This window comes from Cyprinodon tularosa, unplaced genomic scaffold (assembly GCF_016077235.1).
Source record: "Cyprinodon tularosa strain WSP-4 unplaced genomic scaffold, ASM1607723v1 ctg81, whole genome shotgun sequence".
NCBI classification, from domain to species: Eukaryota; Metazoa; Chordata; class Actinopteri; order Cyprinodontiformes; family Cyprinodontidae; genus Cyprinodon; species Cyprinodon tularosa.
This window is the reverse complement of record NW_024039574.1, coordinates 1,437,026-1,453,439: the sequence shown is the minus strand read 5'-3', so window position 1 is coordinate 1,453,439 and position 16,414 is coordinate 1,437,026. Positions and strand designations below refer to the sequence as shown.

Genomic DNA, 16,414 nt, shown 5'->3' with positions numbered 1-16,414 from the left:
CCAAAAGACCTCTTTGTTTTTTTATGTTACTGTTTTTATAAATATCCTTGTTTCTGTAAGACGTGTCACATACCACAATTCAAAATTGCATTAGAAAATATCAGAGTGCTTAAAATATAGCTGTGAACTGGTTCTTCCGCATTTTGTCCCTAGCTGGTTTGATCAAGGCTGTTGAATTATGGTTGAAACAATCAAGTGAAAAAAATAGATTCATAAAGTTCATCAGTGTTTTCTAGCAGATCACTTGGTGGGGGTTTAAGCTGTTTAAAACATTATCTGGTGTCTTTATTAAAAACCTTAGACTGTAAATGTAGGCTGTTATATTATTAACGCTAAAAGTTTGTTTTAACTTAGCAGCCCTATAAAAGCCTACCATGTAAGGTGAGGGAATGTATCATTAAATAAAGCTTAAAGACTCAGTGATGATAAAGTTCAAAGTAAGCTTCAGGGCAGTAAAGAGAAGATATGTCACTTTGAACATGTCAGGGTTGATGGTAGAGGTAGATGGGTTTGCCTGAGGACTTGATAAATCCTAATCTACTGGGATTTCCACCAACAATCGCATCTCTGGTTTTTAAAGAACAGTCCAGAATGGAAACATCTCACACTAGCAGCAGCTGAGCAGATAAAATGACCAAAATGATGTTGGGTGAGAGATCAGGGGTGCCCCAGTCCCGTCCTCATCCTATAACTTTTAGATGCATCTCCTCGGCAACAAACCTGAATCTAGCTCAGCAGAGGCCTGGTAACGAGCCCCTCATTTGATTCAGGGGTGCACTTGAAAGGTGCATGACTAGGGCACCGCTGCACTGGATAACAGGTGTGCAAATCACAGAGCCTTTAACTTGATGATCAGCAGAAGCCCTCACTGGATGCGCTCTTGTTTGTGAACTGGAAGAACAAGAAACAGAGGCTGTATGTTGTTCAGATTGGAAAATGTTTCTTGGTCTGTTGAGGCTTCATTCCAGCTGCCCCATACAGATGATGAGGTCAGCAACAACAAAGCGTGGATCGCTCTTGCCTTGGTCTGCAGGCCAGGCTGCTTCATTTAAATGCTACAGTCTAGCTGAGTATTATCACTAACCATCTCTATCCCTTTATGGTCAAAGAACATCTAAAAACTGCTTTTAGCAGAATGAAACAAAACTCTAATTATCTTAAACTTGTTTCCTGAACATGACCGTGAAACAATTAGATTAGGGCTACATATTTGCTTTAATATTATCTGGGTTAACCTCATAGGAACTGCACACCATGGATGATCCATCTGCTCATCCAAGATGGGTTAGGAGAGGTAATGATATTCAGACATCCTTCTTCTCAGCCACACTCTCCAATTTAATCTGGAGAATCGAATGCCAGAGGAGATATAGAGCTTTGGTTCAATCCAAAGACTTTCTCCTTTAGAAACTTGGCCAAAAAAATAAAAAATAAAAAAATTAGGGGGATCATCCAGAATAAGCAGTGGACTGTCACTGAAAAGTGTGATATTTTGCTTTCCATCCAGGAAATATTTCCTCCATGACCCTGATAGACACTAGAAGACAAAATAATTATGTTGATGAATGGCACTGAAAGATGCACCTCTGTTTTTCTCTCTAGATTTTACTGCAAGAGCCAAACCCTGTCACCTGCCCTGCAGGTATGTCATTACTTTTTAAAGCCGACTTTAGGAGGACTGGATTTCTGAGCCAGGAGCTGTTAGGTTAGAATCATGTTGGTGTGGTTCATGATTAGATGCAACAATCCAGCTGTAGACACAAACCAACATGCTGCTCATTCACCCACAGCTTGTTCTAATCAGACCAATAATCTCCGTGTGAACATCAGACAGGCCTGGAGACCACTTTCAAACCACAGATTAACCCAATGCCTTTGCAGACTTTAGATTTCGGTGTTTACAGCTTTTCAGATCAATTAGGTCAACCATGGTATTTTCCCCACAGATGGTTTGCCTCCTCCTACTCCTAATGAGGAGGTGTGAATAATGATGCTGTGTCTATCAGGGGACGTACCTATCACTGAGGTGATGAGGCAGCTTGTAAACATTAACTTAACCTCCTCTGCCTTCATTATGAAAGGCTCTGAGACCAGATTTTTCACTCTGAGAGTTAAAGAACTGTGATTTAAGCAGAGCTTCAGTGATGCAGAAAGGAGTTTTTCTGTAATGGATTTATCTAAAGTTTTTACATTTACTGAGGAGGTGCATGTTGTATCTAAACTGCTTGAGTCTATTTAAAGGCACAGTGTTTGTGGAAAGTGAAGCAGTTTTAATGGCTTTTTGTTTTTTGATTCATTGCTATTAAAATACAGGAAGCATATTTGTGTTTCAGCACAATATTTCCTAATAATTTAACATTTAGTGTACATAATGATTGAAGATGTTCCTCTAAAAAATAAATACCAAAAGTAGGATTTTTTTTTTTTTTGTATTATTGCCTTTTTCTTTCTTATTGTGACACACGGAGCAATTATTATAATGACTTGTTCCTAAAATATAGATATGTTTTTTGATTGTCCTACTTGTATCTCTCTATAGTGCACCCAGGAATGATTAAAAATGTTTTGCTTCTATATTTTTGTTTCAGTCAAGGGCCTCTATCTTCTCTACGAGCTGCTTTCAAGAGAAGTATGTTTTTATTGTTATATATCTCTGGGAAATATTTGATACTTTTATTAAAAGTTAGAAGCTGGATTTTTAAACAAACTGTATCTTTGCGAACATTTCAGTTTTCTTTTTTTTTTTATTAAGTTGAACTTTGAAATGTAAAAATATAACGGTTGTTTTTATAAAAAACAAACGGATCAAAGTTTAATTTCTTTTTCCAGCAAGATCAAATTCTCAGAACGACAGCAGAACAGAGAGGAGGTAAAAAATTCTTTCCTTTACATCTTGCTGGTGTTGTTTGCTCAGTGGGGTTAATTTAACCTCTTCTGATTTGTCCTGTAGGCGACCGAACATCACCATCGTCTCAGTGGAACCTCTAGCCAGAAACACCTGGTTCACTGGAGGCCCTGTGGTTTTTCCACCTCAAGCAGACTGGTGCGCTGGCATCCAGGCTGTTTCACAGGTAAGTTTTATCTCACACTTATATGTAGTGTAAAACCATATTTTTCCCACAATATACTGTTTGTATATTTCATTTTTAAAATCTAAGGAGCCATGTCAGTCTCATGATTTAAATTTTGTTTTTGGACTGCTTCCTTTACTCAACCTCTATAGGATATGTTCATTATGTACATTTAAGGGACAAAAGAGTTATGTCTCAATGTAAAACTCAAGGTATCAGATCAACAGTACTGAAAATGAAAGTAATTTCTTGGAAAATAAAAAAATGTCTCCATGAATCTATGAAAGAATGACACAAGTCCCAAAAGAATGGCTATTTCTTTAACCCCCTAAACTGTGCAGTTGCTGTCAGGCTTTGTATGCCCTTTTGTTCTCTAAGCCACAGTTAATTTGGCTTTACAGAAACAAAAAGAAACTGTTAACTTAAAACTGTTCAGGTACAAGACAAAAAGAACTAAACTTTGATTGCAAAGAACTAAATAGCACCAGGTATAAAGATATCTCATATAGGCTAATGAAAATGACACGTAGCTATTAACAGTTTAAAACTTTATCTACCTATACGTGCCTTTTTCAGTTAAATTTAAGTCTCTTTGAGATGATAAAAATGAAAAACAAGTTAAAATGTTAAACAAGTGTAAAATATCATTGCAAATTAATGAAACCCTTTACTCTTGTCCATGGCCCAGCCCCCACCATCCTATGACCAGGTGATTAAAGAGAAAACACAGAGAGATCACCAAGCCAAGCCCACTGCTGCACCACGTCAGAGCATCTGCAGGTCTACATCTGGAGCACATTCTGACCCAGTTAGGAACAACACTGATTCACCCTGCAGTGCCACCTGCTCACATGCAGAGGGAATCCCTACAGGTGAGGCTAATTCTAACATCTCATTGACTTTTATAAAATTACCTTTAATGCAAAAAAAAAAGTTTTCTGAAAAGTATATGCATTTAAAGTGAAGTACCTGCACTCATGCCTTCTTTTGAAATATTTTCAGCATTAATGCAGAAGGGGATGAACCTGTGGCTCTGCCAACATGCTTTAAAAATCCTGAGTTTCTTAATTAGTGACCTATAGCTCATCTGCTTTTTTAGCTGTGGTGTCTCACACTTTCCTCTTGACGCTACTCAGAAAATGTTGATTCTCTGAGATCTTTGCCAGTCAGGAGTCATCATGGTGATTAAGCAGGTACTAGTAATTTTGGTCATTTTCCCAGTAAGACATGAAGCCATGTCTTACTAAAAAAAGTCTCCATAAAGCCTACTGGCAGAGGGAGCCATGAAGTTCTCTAAAGCTCCCTGTGAGATCACTCTGGAAGCAATTCCAACTTTGAAAGGGTTTTGGTTTCTAATCATCTCTGAGTGCTGTTATCTATGTTGGTTGATCACACTTTATTTTTCCATTGATATGCTAGGTGCTTTATAAATGATGAGCTCATGCAGTTAACTGCTTTGTTCTACTGTCCTTCTGGTTGATGGTGCCTCTCTCCTGGAACACTGTCTATTCATTGATCTTCCCTGATTAGGTTAGTCATACTATGGTCACAACGCTTTTGCATTAAAATGTTGTTTTTTTGGCCCCACTGAATAAAGAGGTATTCTGTGCAGACTGAATTGTAGCTTTTTCATCAGTGGTACACTTTAATCATCAAAATTAGCTGTACCTGATTTTTTCAAATATGCCGTTCTTTGTTATAGATAAATATAATGAGCTCCACCGTTGATTTAAATTGTTCAAAAATCTATTTTGATTGCATTTTACTGGTTGCAGTGCAGCTTAATAGGTTAGCCCCAAGTATAAAAGGTCTCTAAGTATTAAATATTAGGCAGACACTCCAGTCACACTGTCTTTGCTTCTTTAAGTAATTTGGTTCATTTCAGTTATTAGGATTACTCCACTGGCTATTTTTGGGCTCTTAAGTGAAGGCAAGTTGGTTCATATAAAACAATTTAGTAGCAGGACAGTTTAAAGTGTTGTACATAATAGGAAAAGAAAACAGGGAAGTATTATTGCAAAGATTATTATTTAAAGTAGTATTGCAAGATATATATTTCTAAAAAAAGAATCAAATGATTAATAAACAGTTGGATTACAAAGATTGACTAATATTTAGAGAACATAGTCAAAAGCTACTCTACACATATACGATTTGAATCTTAAATATCGTAAAGCGACTTATTAGGGTTTCAGCAGCACCTATATAGGTTTTGGGAGAAGCGACTAAAAGCTGCTTTTACATGTATGGTTCTATCCGTAGTAGACATGAGCAAGATCTTAAAGGTCTGGGTGGTTGATACACTGACAAGAAGTCTGTGATGTATTTTGGTACCAAACGATTCAGTGATTTATAGACTAATAGATGGATTTTCAAGTCCATTCTGTGAGACTTCGAAACTGTGGTGTTTTTGTCAGTAGTGGTGAAGGTTTGGATAAGACCGTTCCGGATCAACTGTGGCTGTCTGATCATTTTTTCTTTCGTTTTTTTTTTGTTTGTTTTTTAATCAAACCTAATGATAAACACACTAATTACTTTTGTTAAGATCCTGCAGAGACATTAGGCATTTAATCCTAGAGATGAGTCCATCACAACAACCAGATTTCGATCCTGATCATAATGTAAAGCTGTGTGTTGTCTGCATAGTTATGGTAACTTATGTGTTTGTTGTTATTAAAATGTGAGTTAGGGGAATCATATGGGAGGGACATTAAGATGTACCCACATGTGATTTTTGTGGTCTCTTGTGTAAAGTACCTACTGACACAAAAACTTTTGTGATTTTCTTTGTTTTTAGCCAAAAAGCCCAATAAGCCTCCAAGGTCTTCATTGACAAAAGCATCCAACGCAAAAGGAGGCATCAAGATTGCAAGAAAAACACCAGAACCCACAAGTACAAGGGGTTCGAATTGGGACTGTGATCCGGATTTAAGGGGATTTGAGAACACAGCCTCAGAGCATAAATCTGTCATTGTGCACTGGAACATTCCTACAAACCGTCAGTCTGACAGTTCTGTTTCTGTCACTCCTGCTGCTTCAAACTTAGAAAGTAGACCAGTTGCACGCCCTCGAACAAAACTGCACCAAAAAACAATAATAGAGGAGGAGAGGCAATCAATTACACTTGGAGAAAACTGTGACACACCTCAATCTCATTCACAGGAGGTGCCCACTACTGAGTATTTAGAGGAATTGCTGAGGGTCAGTGAAGGCAACACATTTGGAGACAGCAGGTATTTCATTGACCAATCTTTTGAGGAATTACTAGATGAAGATGCTGATGGAGCAATGAGCACCAACAACAATAATCGAAAACTTAGTGCCAGAATCCAGGCTTTTGAGAGCCAATCTGGTACTGGTGAAGAAAATGGGTCCCAACCAGGGACCCTTGACCTTCCACCAAGGAGGGCCTCCTACAAACCTCCAGTGGCTTCAAAACCGTCAGTAGCTGTCAAACCTCCACGTACAAATGGCCCCAGTCAAAACATGGCAGCTTCACAAAACCAAGAACCGACAACAAGACCCAAGCCTCCGACAAAACCAGTGGGGCATTCTGTAAGACAAGAGCTGGAGGCTTTACACAGCAATGGGGGTCTGCCAAATCAATCACGGCCCTTTGGGTTGACCAGATCCAACAGCATTCATGAAGAGGAGAGGGTAACATCCCCACCTTTACCTCCAGTGAAACCATTCAAAGAACCTCTCAAACCCAACCTGAACTTAAACAATCACAACGTGTACGCACAGAACGAGAACATGTTCACCCCTTCGAGTGAGTAGCATTTTTTTCTGGTAAACATACTGTTTAAATGTAGGCTAATGTTTTCTCTAATCCACTAAAGGGCCAGTTATCTGTTCACCAGCATGTTTCACTAATAATACATGGATTTTTATCATTAACACACTTCTGGCTAAATAAAGGGCCACCTTGGGAGAATTGGTGTAGCTCACTCAATTAATTGGCCCCCTGGCAAAAACGATGAAAAGGGGTCCCTAAGTCCTCCAGCACTATAAACCTTTAGCAACTATAGAGATTGCTCAGGATAACCTCTGCAGCATTTTGGATCAGCTGAAGGCTTTAACTTTGTGGACTTCCTGATAGTAAAGAATTACAATAGTACATCCTAAAGTAACAAATGCATGGACTAATTTCCCAGCATCACCCTTGGACAGGATATCTCTACTTTTTGCAATATTCCACAGGTGAAAGAAGGAAATGCTAGAAACCTCTTTGATATGAGATTTAAATGACAGGTCCTGATCAAAAATATCTGAGATCAGTTTAATCCTATCCAAATGAAGTTCAGCTTTCTCTTTTGTTCAGGAAAAGCCCCACTTATCCCTCAGTTTAGTTTGGACAGCAGTGGAAGCTCTGCTAAAAGACAAGGTTCTGCAAGAAGACCAACCACCATCAGGGTTCCAGGCAAGGGGGCTGCAGGTGAGAGTCGAGCTTCAATATAACGCATCCAAAGCAGACGTTTTGATAATACATTACATTTTTCTTACTGTTTACCAATTTTTATAAACTATGAAAGATCCATGGGTTTATTGTATGTTTGAATAAAAATCAATCTCCCCTCGATATCAGATAATTATCAGGATGGTGGTGCTCCTCCTGTCCCAGTTAAGAATCCCATAGGCTCCATGAACTCCTCGATGAACTATAAGCAAAGCCTTACACCATCAAAGTCTTTTCAGGTGAGAATTACTTCACATAGTTTTTTTTTTTTTATCAAAATATTTTTATTGTAATTTTCACATTATAACAAATGTGCAGTGTTGAATAGTCGCTACAGAGACATGAGATGGATACATATCTATCACTCCATGCACAATGAAATGTATAAAAACAAACAGGGGAAAAAAACGAACAAAAAATAAGTAAATAAATAAATCGAACGATGTGCAAAATAATCCCCTCCATGCCATTGCCAGGTTACTAGTTATATTTTAAAATCCCTGTTAAGCCAAAATCTCAGAGTGTGTAACAAATGTGCAGCATTGCTCAGCTGTATTCAAGGGCCAAACCTTTAAAGGGTCTGGAATTGTTTTAAAAAGGGCCCCCACATCTTCTGAAAGTTCTTATTTGAATGCTGTAGTGAGTGTCTAATTTTCTCCAGTTTTAGACGGGACATAATATCCTCCAGCCATTGAGCATGGGAGGGAGGGAAAGCATCCTTCCACCTGAGCAGACTTGCTTCTCAAGCCAAAAGGGAGGCAAAGGATAAGGGGCCTTGTTTTGCTATAGTTAACACTTTCTCCCCTCCCATAACCCCACATAAAGCTGTTAATGGGTTTGGGTCTAATTTGATGTTTAACACCTAAGAGAGTGTATGAAAAACCTCTGTCCAGTATTTCTTGAGGGATGAGCAGGACCAGTACATGTGAATGAGAGAGGCCACCGCATAATTACATTTCACACAATGTGGACTTACATCTGTGTATATGGAGGAGGATTTGCTTTCGAAATATGAGCCCTATGTACCACTTTAAACTGAATTAAACAGTGACATGCACAGAAGGAGGTTGAATTAATCAATTAGAGTATAGAACCCCAAGTATCCTATGACATAGGAAAACCCAAGTCCTCCCTTGCTGTTTTGAGCTTATCCGTTGGGGCACTCCTAAGATCCAAAGGTTTGCCATACAGAGCCAAAATGATTCCCTTTTTAAGTGGGTCTATAGAGAGGACCATGTCAACAAAGCTGAGTTCTGCTGCTGTTGTGGCCGTCTGAGAAACAAAATTCTTGCCTAAAGATACCTGAATAAATTAGACTTTTAGGGAGGTTGAACTTTTCACTGAGCTGCTCAGATTATGTCAAATTATTGTCTATGAACTTATCTTTGAAATGTACAATCCCTATCCTGTGCCATTCTTGAAAGGCAGAGTCCTGACAGGATGGTTTGAAAAGGCAGTTTGAAAGAAAAATATTTTTAAAGTCTATAAGCAGTTAATATCTTTTCTTGAGTAGATAAGTGTTTGGGGATTTCTTCTCAAAGGTTTGGTGGTCCCACAGATGGAAGTTGATGGCTAGTATAAAAAAGGCCAAGACTTAAGGGAAACTGTGCCAGGTTAAAACAACCCTGGCCTCCAGAAACTTTCTCCATAACTTTTTAACTGATTTATAATTTTCAAAAATGCACTAAGCAGCTTTTTACATAAAAGCCAAAGGCTATGTGACCGCAAATGGAGTCAGGAGCTTCAAAGAAACATCTGACAACAAAAGATCTATAGTACTTTAAGTCAGACTACCTACATGAACTTTTGCAAAATGGTTCTGTTTATGCCAAAGAACTTGTTCACTTCATACCGTACAGAAAGATCCCTAGTAATGCACAGCTTCCCACCTCCATCTTCCCTTCATTAATGGCTATAACTATTTTCCAGATTTATGTATTTTTTTTTAGATGTTAGGTGTCAACTTTGTCTTGGGCTTGTCTAGCTTTTAGCATCCGACATATGAAGCAACTAATGTGGATTTGAAAGCAATAAAAAGAAAGTTATGCTCTGCAGATTCTGATGGTTTACCTCTTAACAGATTCTGAATTTAAAGGTTCTGACTATCCCTTTAAAAAGCTGATCAGATTTTTTTTTTCTATATAGCAAATCTTCTCTTGCACTGTAGCTGAAAATCTTCCCTGCTTCATTTCCTCTGCTTTCAGCAAAAAAACAAAACAAAAAAAACATTGTTGGAGCTCCATAAGCAGATTATTTAGTAGTACCTGGAATGTATTATGGTGTTTTTTTGTTTTGTTTTTTGCAGAACACTTTCAGTACAGGTCCGGAGCCACCGCTTCCACCAAGGTAAAAAAATAAACTGTTAGAGCTATATGGATCTAACAACATTTAAAAAAAATGCTCTGTAATTCAGCACTGTTGATGGTTTTGTGTTAAAGGAAGCCCAGTATGAAGAAAGCCATCCCGCCCTGCCCTTCTCCAGCAAAAGCAGGCCCTGGAAGACCTCCTCCACCTAACCTCCAGGCATGTGGTCGATCTCAGTCAGCACCGCAGCAACCTTCGCCAAAACTAAAGTCGCAGAAACCCACCAAAAAAGGACTGGTGTTGCCTCCAAGGCCCAGTCCAGGTCACCGCCTGTACAACAATTATATAGTGAGAAAAATAATGCCTTTGAATTTATTTATAATTCTGCTTTCTTAGAGCATTTTCAAATATGAACTTCTGTCACTAGCTTCCACTACCGCATGGGATTGCATCTGCAGATTTTGATGGCAGTAACACAGGGGAGCTGACACTTCAGGTGGCTTAAACATTGTTTTTTTGGGGGGTTTTTTATAGAAAAAAAATTAATACCGCTCATGACATTGCTCTTAGTCAAGCAGATTAACCTAATGTTTTGGTACTGTTACTAACAGAAAAATGAAGTTCTTATGCTTCTGGAAAAGATTAACCCCAAAGAATTTGAGTGCCAAATTGGAGAAACCACGGGGAGAGTCCACAAGTCTCGGATGAAAATCATAACTCCTCTGGATTCAGACTCGTCTTACCCACAGGTAAAATTTAAATAACTTAGAAATTGAATCTGTGCCATGCAGGCTCTATATTGTGCCCACCTAACTCTAATATAAACATTTTCTGCAGGATGGAGGGGCGTCTGCTTCAGGTGGAGGCAGTGACAGGCTTAAGGTCAAAGCTTTGCATGACTTTGATCCAGGCAAGTCATTCGTTTCTTCAGCATTCAGAAATGGATCACATTTAAATACTCACAGTATTTTAAGCCCTTAAAATATCTATAATATTGCAAAATCCAAACCAGTCTTCAAGATAAGATATGGAATTTGTCGAATAAATCAACACAAAAGTAGTAGCCTCAGCCCAGCCCTAAAGTCTTCTGTAGACTGAATCATATTAAGCTTCTTCCATGTTATTTTCAGCTTTTCCAAGCTTTTATGTTCCTGCAGAAGCCTTCTACAGTGTGATGCTAAAAACATGGTTCACATAAAGATGCAATGTTCAGGGTCATGGACAGAGGGTTGATTTTTTTTTTACCCCAATTGAACATTTCAAACAGGATTATGAAGCTTGATCTTGGTCATATTTAACCAAAGCACCTTCTTTCACACGCTTGCTGTGTTCCCCTAATGGCACTTGGCAAACTGCAAATTGGAACATCTTAGCAATTGCTCTCTTGTCTTTTTTGCATAAAGGCCAGATTTGATGGCTTGCCAATAGAATCTCCTTCCTGAGTTGTGGATGTTTGAAGCTCCTCCATAGTTTTTCATTTCAACCCTCTGTGTGAATGCTGGATGGTTGACTCTCTCTAAGGTGTACCAAACTCTTCCATCCTCTGATGATAGAATAGACCAAGCTCTGTGTGTATATTTCTCTTTATCATCACTGATTGGAAAGCCCTCATAATGCTCTCCAAGACCTGTCTGTTGTTTTCTTTTTAATAATGAATTTTGCTCTCTCCGTTGTTCTCTATTAAGCTTCAAAAGCATTAACAGAATAGATTGTATTACTCTGAACAGCGCAGAGACTTCAGCTGTCATATATATGTGGACACACCGTATATACTGTATTTACCCCAAGCACCTTTTCCTCCTTTCGGCACCTTCTTCTTCTTTTTGACTATTGAGCCGATGTAACAACCACATTTTTCCACTGTGAGATCAATAAAGTCAATCAATCAATAAGAAACTAGCAGAATTTAATAATTGGGAGACGTCTGGGTTTGCCTTGGATTTTATTCAGGGTTATCAAAGTTAAGGGAGCTGAATATGAAAGCATGTCAGAATTTAAACCATTTCATTTTAGATGTTTTGCTTGGCTTTGAATTGGGGCTGACATCACAAATTGTTGCTTTAATATCGGTTATTGCAATCATGATCTTTTCTCTCTTTTTCATCTCTGCTTTCTTCCCTCCGTGTTCAGTAACAGGTGTGAGCATCCTTTACATTGGGACTGTTCTACTGGTTAAACATTACATTGACATAAAGGATGAAAGTTCATTGCACTTGCAATGTATTGGCCAACATTTATGTTATTTTAAATACTCATTTGAGATATTAATATTTCACACAGAGATACTGTGATGACTGCATATATTAATGATGTATTGTTGAGCTCTACTTGGGATATAGTTGGGTTTATTTATGTAAATCATTGCTATTAGAAGTGATGAATTGTTATAAATGGGAAGTCTTTGGTTGTTTTTACAGAAGGTCCAAGGGAGCTGAGTCTGAGAGCAGGAGATGTTGTGACTGAGGTGGAGCAAGTGGACAGTGAGTGGTACCTAGGGACCTGTAATGGATCTACAGGTTACTTTCCCATCAATTATGTTACCATCTTGGTAAGTTTCAAGCAAAAACCCATTTTTGGGAAATATAATTAAATGAAAAAAGCTGCTGATGATTATCTATTCCAATCAGTCACAGTCACCAAAACCTTTACCCAAGAAGAAAGCAAAGACACAGCCTGCCTCTGTCAGGTACTATTCTGATCGGTTTTGAGCCTTTGCATTTTCTTTACGAACAACCCTGATGCTCTGATAGGAAGTGTGAAATACTCCTTGCAGTGGTCCGAGATGTGTGGCCAGGTTTGACTTTGAGGGGGAGCACAGTGACGAGTTGTCATTCTTAGAGGGGGACGTGATCCAGCTGGAGGAGTACGTGGGACAGGACTGGGCTCGGGGGCAGATTGGCGTCAATGTTGGCATCTTCCCCTTGACCTTTGTGGAGATCATAGAGGATCTCCCTCCTCCCCCGAGTCAGCAGCAGGCTGCTAGGATAGCGCTGCCAGGTGAGGAAAATAAAAAAACATGCAATATGTGCTTTTTTTTCAAGCTGTTTTTGAAACAATCCATGACACCACTGAGAGATGCCTAATGAGGCTCAGACAATCGTAAAAGACCCTCCCACCCACATCAGTCGCTTCTCTCTGCTGCCCTCTGGAAAGAGGTACAACAGCTCCAAATGCAGAACAACCAAATTCCACATTCCCCTCATCATGACAGTGCTAAACTCCAAATAACGCTCAAATTGACTTTTTAAATTTGCAGTAGTCTATGTAAGACTCGCTAAAACGCACTGAGAACACTGCTGAATCTCATTCACACACATAGACAACCTTGTTTAATGAAGGAAAAACCCAAAAAGGTCACAGATATAACTGAACTTTTTTAAATTATTATTGATACTTTTGTCTGAGTCGGACAAAAGTAATAATAATAATTTTAAAAAGTCTTTGAAAATGAATAAAGGAAAGTCAAGCATTGATTTTCAACCATGCTTACACAGAATGTTTTTAACAATAAAATCATGAAACAGGCCTGGACAACACTGAGGGTGATGTCAAAAAGCGCTTACAAACACAAAAAACTCAATTTTTTCTGTAATATTTAGCACAACGCATACGGCTTTCGTGGAGGTTAAACCTTCCATTTTTCTGCTTACCTCAGTTGTATATTCCATCCTCATGAACATCAATTAACAAGTTTCTTTCTGTAGAGGATTAATTACACAACAAATTAAAATAGTTATTGGGATCATCAAATGTTTGAAAGTTCTCATATCCACATAGGGTAGAAATTACAAAGAGGGCAAGGGTTAAATGTTGTTTTGCAAGTTGCAACTTGGTGACATGCTCTTTGCAACTATCCTCATGCTCCTTACATAATTGAAGTTTTAAAAAGGACTTTTCTAAACTCGTAGATTCCCTGCCATTCTATCCAGCTTTCATTTATCTTTCATGTATTTTCTATAGAGCTAAGATTTGGGCTTTGGGAAGACTATTCAAAAGTGTCATTTTGCACAGCTTTATGCTTAAACTGTCCTGACGAAATTGCTTGGACTTCACCTAAAGTCATGTCTGAACCAGAAAACCAACCAGTTCTGCCAAGCATACGCCAAGCATATACCTTGAAGTCCAATTCAATAGAGGACAATTAATCAAATAAATTCGGGGTATATGGGGCGTTGGTGACAGTGGACAGGTGAAAGTCGTGTCGGATGTAGGAGTTTGCCCTAAAATCGTTGGGGTTGACAGTAAAGCTCCGGCTTTTAGTGTTGTGTACAAGACATTTCACCCATATTGTCTACTGATGATAGTCAGAGAGCCAGGTGGCACCAGTGTATGGCAGCCTTGCTTCTGTTAGTGAGCCCCCGGGCAGCTATGGCTACTATATAGCTTGCCACCATCAGTGTATGCGACTGAATGTAGTGTAAAGTGCCCTGGTCAAGTTTCCTCACTTGAAAAAGACCTACATATGTACAGGCCGGGTAAGAGATACCTGAACCAGACTGACACTCTTCAAGATCCTATGTGTAAAATGTAAACTTGGTCCTCCTTCATGTATTTGTTATATCAACAGGCCTTACGGACCCTTCTCCTTTTGAACAACCAGAAGCTGCCAAACCTGTTCAGGTAACCAATATTTATAGAGGCAGAAACAACAACAAACATAACGCTGGCAAATATGTAGCTAAAGAAGTACATCGATGGATTATCACAGCTAAATATACACATTTGAATATTTCTTCCTGTCATTCCATGACCTCCATCCACAGGATGAAAGGTCCAGCGTGGAATGGGCAGTGGCTCTTTATGATCATCCAGCAAAGACGCCAGATGAGCTTTCGTTTCGAAAGGATGACTGTATCCTGATTACCAAGCATTTAAATGAGGATTGGTGCAGTGGCAGGCTCAATGGCAGAGAGGGCATGTTCCCCAGGGCTTTCATCGAGTTCTCATCAGGTACAGACATTCCTCAGCTGGGTGTAAATAACTAAACCTCAAGCTTAAACTCCGCAACCTTAAATAATTCCTGCTTGATAAGGAAAAAAATCCATATAGCTCAATATTCAGTGTGTCTTTAGTTATGTTCAGCATGTTATCGTGTGATGAACTGATTACATTTGCATGTTCTGTGGATAAACAGCAGGTATAGAGGTGGAATGTAGCCCTTTTATATAGTTTTGCATTTTTTATTTCATCAAAATATGCGCCAGTAAACAAGCTTGTGGTCACTGTGTTTAACAACCATTCCTGTACATCCTGAGCAGGAGACCATCAGGATGACAGCCCACAATATGGAGCCGCTAGCTGTGTGAGAGGAAAGGCTCTTTATAGCTTCACATCAGACTGTGAGGAGGAGCTTTCACTCCAGGTGCTGTGATATTTGTGTAGCATGTTTCCATTTATTCCAGAACCCGCCTCTCATCTTCTCCTTACACAGGTCGGGGACGTCATCACCAACCTGGAGTCAGTGGACGATGAATGGTTTCTGGGGGACTTGAGGGGAAAACGGGCCCTTGTCCCTAAAAACTATGTGCAAGTCATTGATTAATGCCTAATAGCCAGCAGAGCTGCAGCACAGAAAAAAACTGCAAAGCTGGATATGTATTCAGTCATATTTGGGAAGCATGAAAACTAAAACAGTATTTAAAGTTATGAAAATATTCTCCAAAATCATTTAAGTATTTTTTTAAATGTTCATTTTAAATATTAAAGATGTTTGCCAAAACCTTTCTGCCTTTTCTGAACTAAACACACCACCTACTGGACCTTTGTTACACATACAACTATAGCCTAATAGCTTAGAGGTTTGAAGAGTAATGCTAAATACTTACTCTTTATAATTATGTACTGGAGCAAATAAATACCTGCAGTATTTGGAAAAATACTTGTGCCCTCTTTAATTATAGTAAACATAAAACCTGAACATATGATTTGACATTCAAATATTAAGACAAAAAGACAACTAAGCTATGCTGTACACTTCAAAGCCTAAATATAGAGTTCACTTTACAAAGTATGACCCAGTAATAGTTTATTTCCATCAACTTGGACTTGGTTTACTAAAAAGACAAAATGATTGCTTTTCTTATGAGACACCTGATTTGACGGTTTGGTTTTGTAGAAAAGCAGCACCTTCCATGAGGGATTAACAAGCTATCCTTTTTGTTTTTGGCATCCAATCACAAAAGTTGTGTGGAGGGAAACAATGGGGCAGCCAAAGTTTTGCCCAACTGGAGTCACGAGTTTTGTGAAGTCATCTGGTTTTACCTAGAATAGTAGTGCTCAAACCTGCACCTCAACATGCCCTGCATGTTTTAGCTGTCCGTTGCAGCATATATTTAAAACCTCCTTGGCCGCCATCAAGTGCTGCAGAAGCCTGTTCGTTCCAAGTCAGGTGTGACAGCAAGGAGAAAGCCATAGAGCAGTGCTAAACCTGTTACAAATTGCTAAATTGGAAATCAAGGTCTGACTTATTCCTTCCAGTCAGCAATGAATCTGAGCCAAGACACCAGCCGGTGTTGGTTCAGTTTGATCATATTCCCCTGATGTTTAATGTCAAAGCAGGTTATTGAGTTGAAGTCCTGAA

General features: G+C 38.9%; 1 protein-coding gene across 1 annotated transcript; it reads left to right on the top strand.

The window, feature by feature from the left end:
• The first annotated feature begins 1,550 nt into the window (after window positions 1-1,550).
• sh3d19 (SH3 domain containing 19) lies at window positions 1,551-15,574 on the top strand. The gene is made up of 20 exons (XM_038271901.1): window positions 1,551-1,642; window positions 2,589-2,629; window positions 2,830-2,869; window positions 2,951-3,071; window positions 3,760-3,943; window positions 5,869-6,843; window positions 7,396-7,509; window positions 7,660-7,769; window positions 9,836-9,876; window positions 9,969-10,182; window positions 10,262-10,330; window positions 10,446-10,583; window positions 10,672-10,744; window positions 12,252-12,382; window positions 12,462-12,520; window positions 12,608-12,831; window positions 14,402-14,454; window positions 14,598-14,784; window positions 15,093-15,196; window positions 15,266-15,574. Exons 1-20 carry the CDS (start codon window positions 1,566-1,568, stop codon window positions 15,374-15,376), a joined length of 3,066 nt encoding a protein of 1,021 aa, XP_038127829.1. The 5' UTR covers window positions 1,551-1,565; the 3' UTR covers window positions 15,377-15,574.
• Window positions 15,575-16,414: the final 840 nt, after the last annotated feature.

Coding starts and splice junctions, on each gene's coding strand:
- sh3d19 (XM_038271901.1), top strand. CDS start 1,566: ATGGCACTGAAAGATGCACCTCTGTTTTTCTCTCTAGATTTTACTGCA. Junction 6,844..7,395: donor GAACATGTTCACCCCTTCGA/GTGAGTAGCATT, acceptor TCTTTTGTTCAG/GAAAAGCCCCACTTATCCCT. Junction 10,584..10,671: donor CAGACTCGTCTTACCCACAG/GTAAAATTTAAA, acceptor CATTTTCTGCAG/GATGGAGGGGCGTCTGCTTC.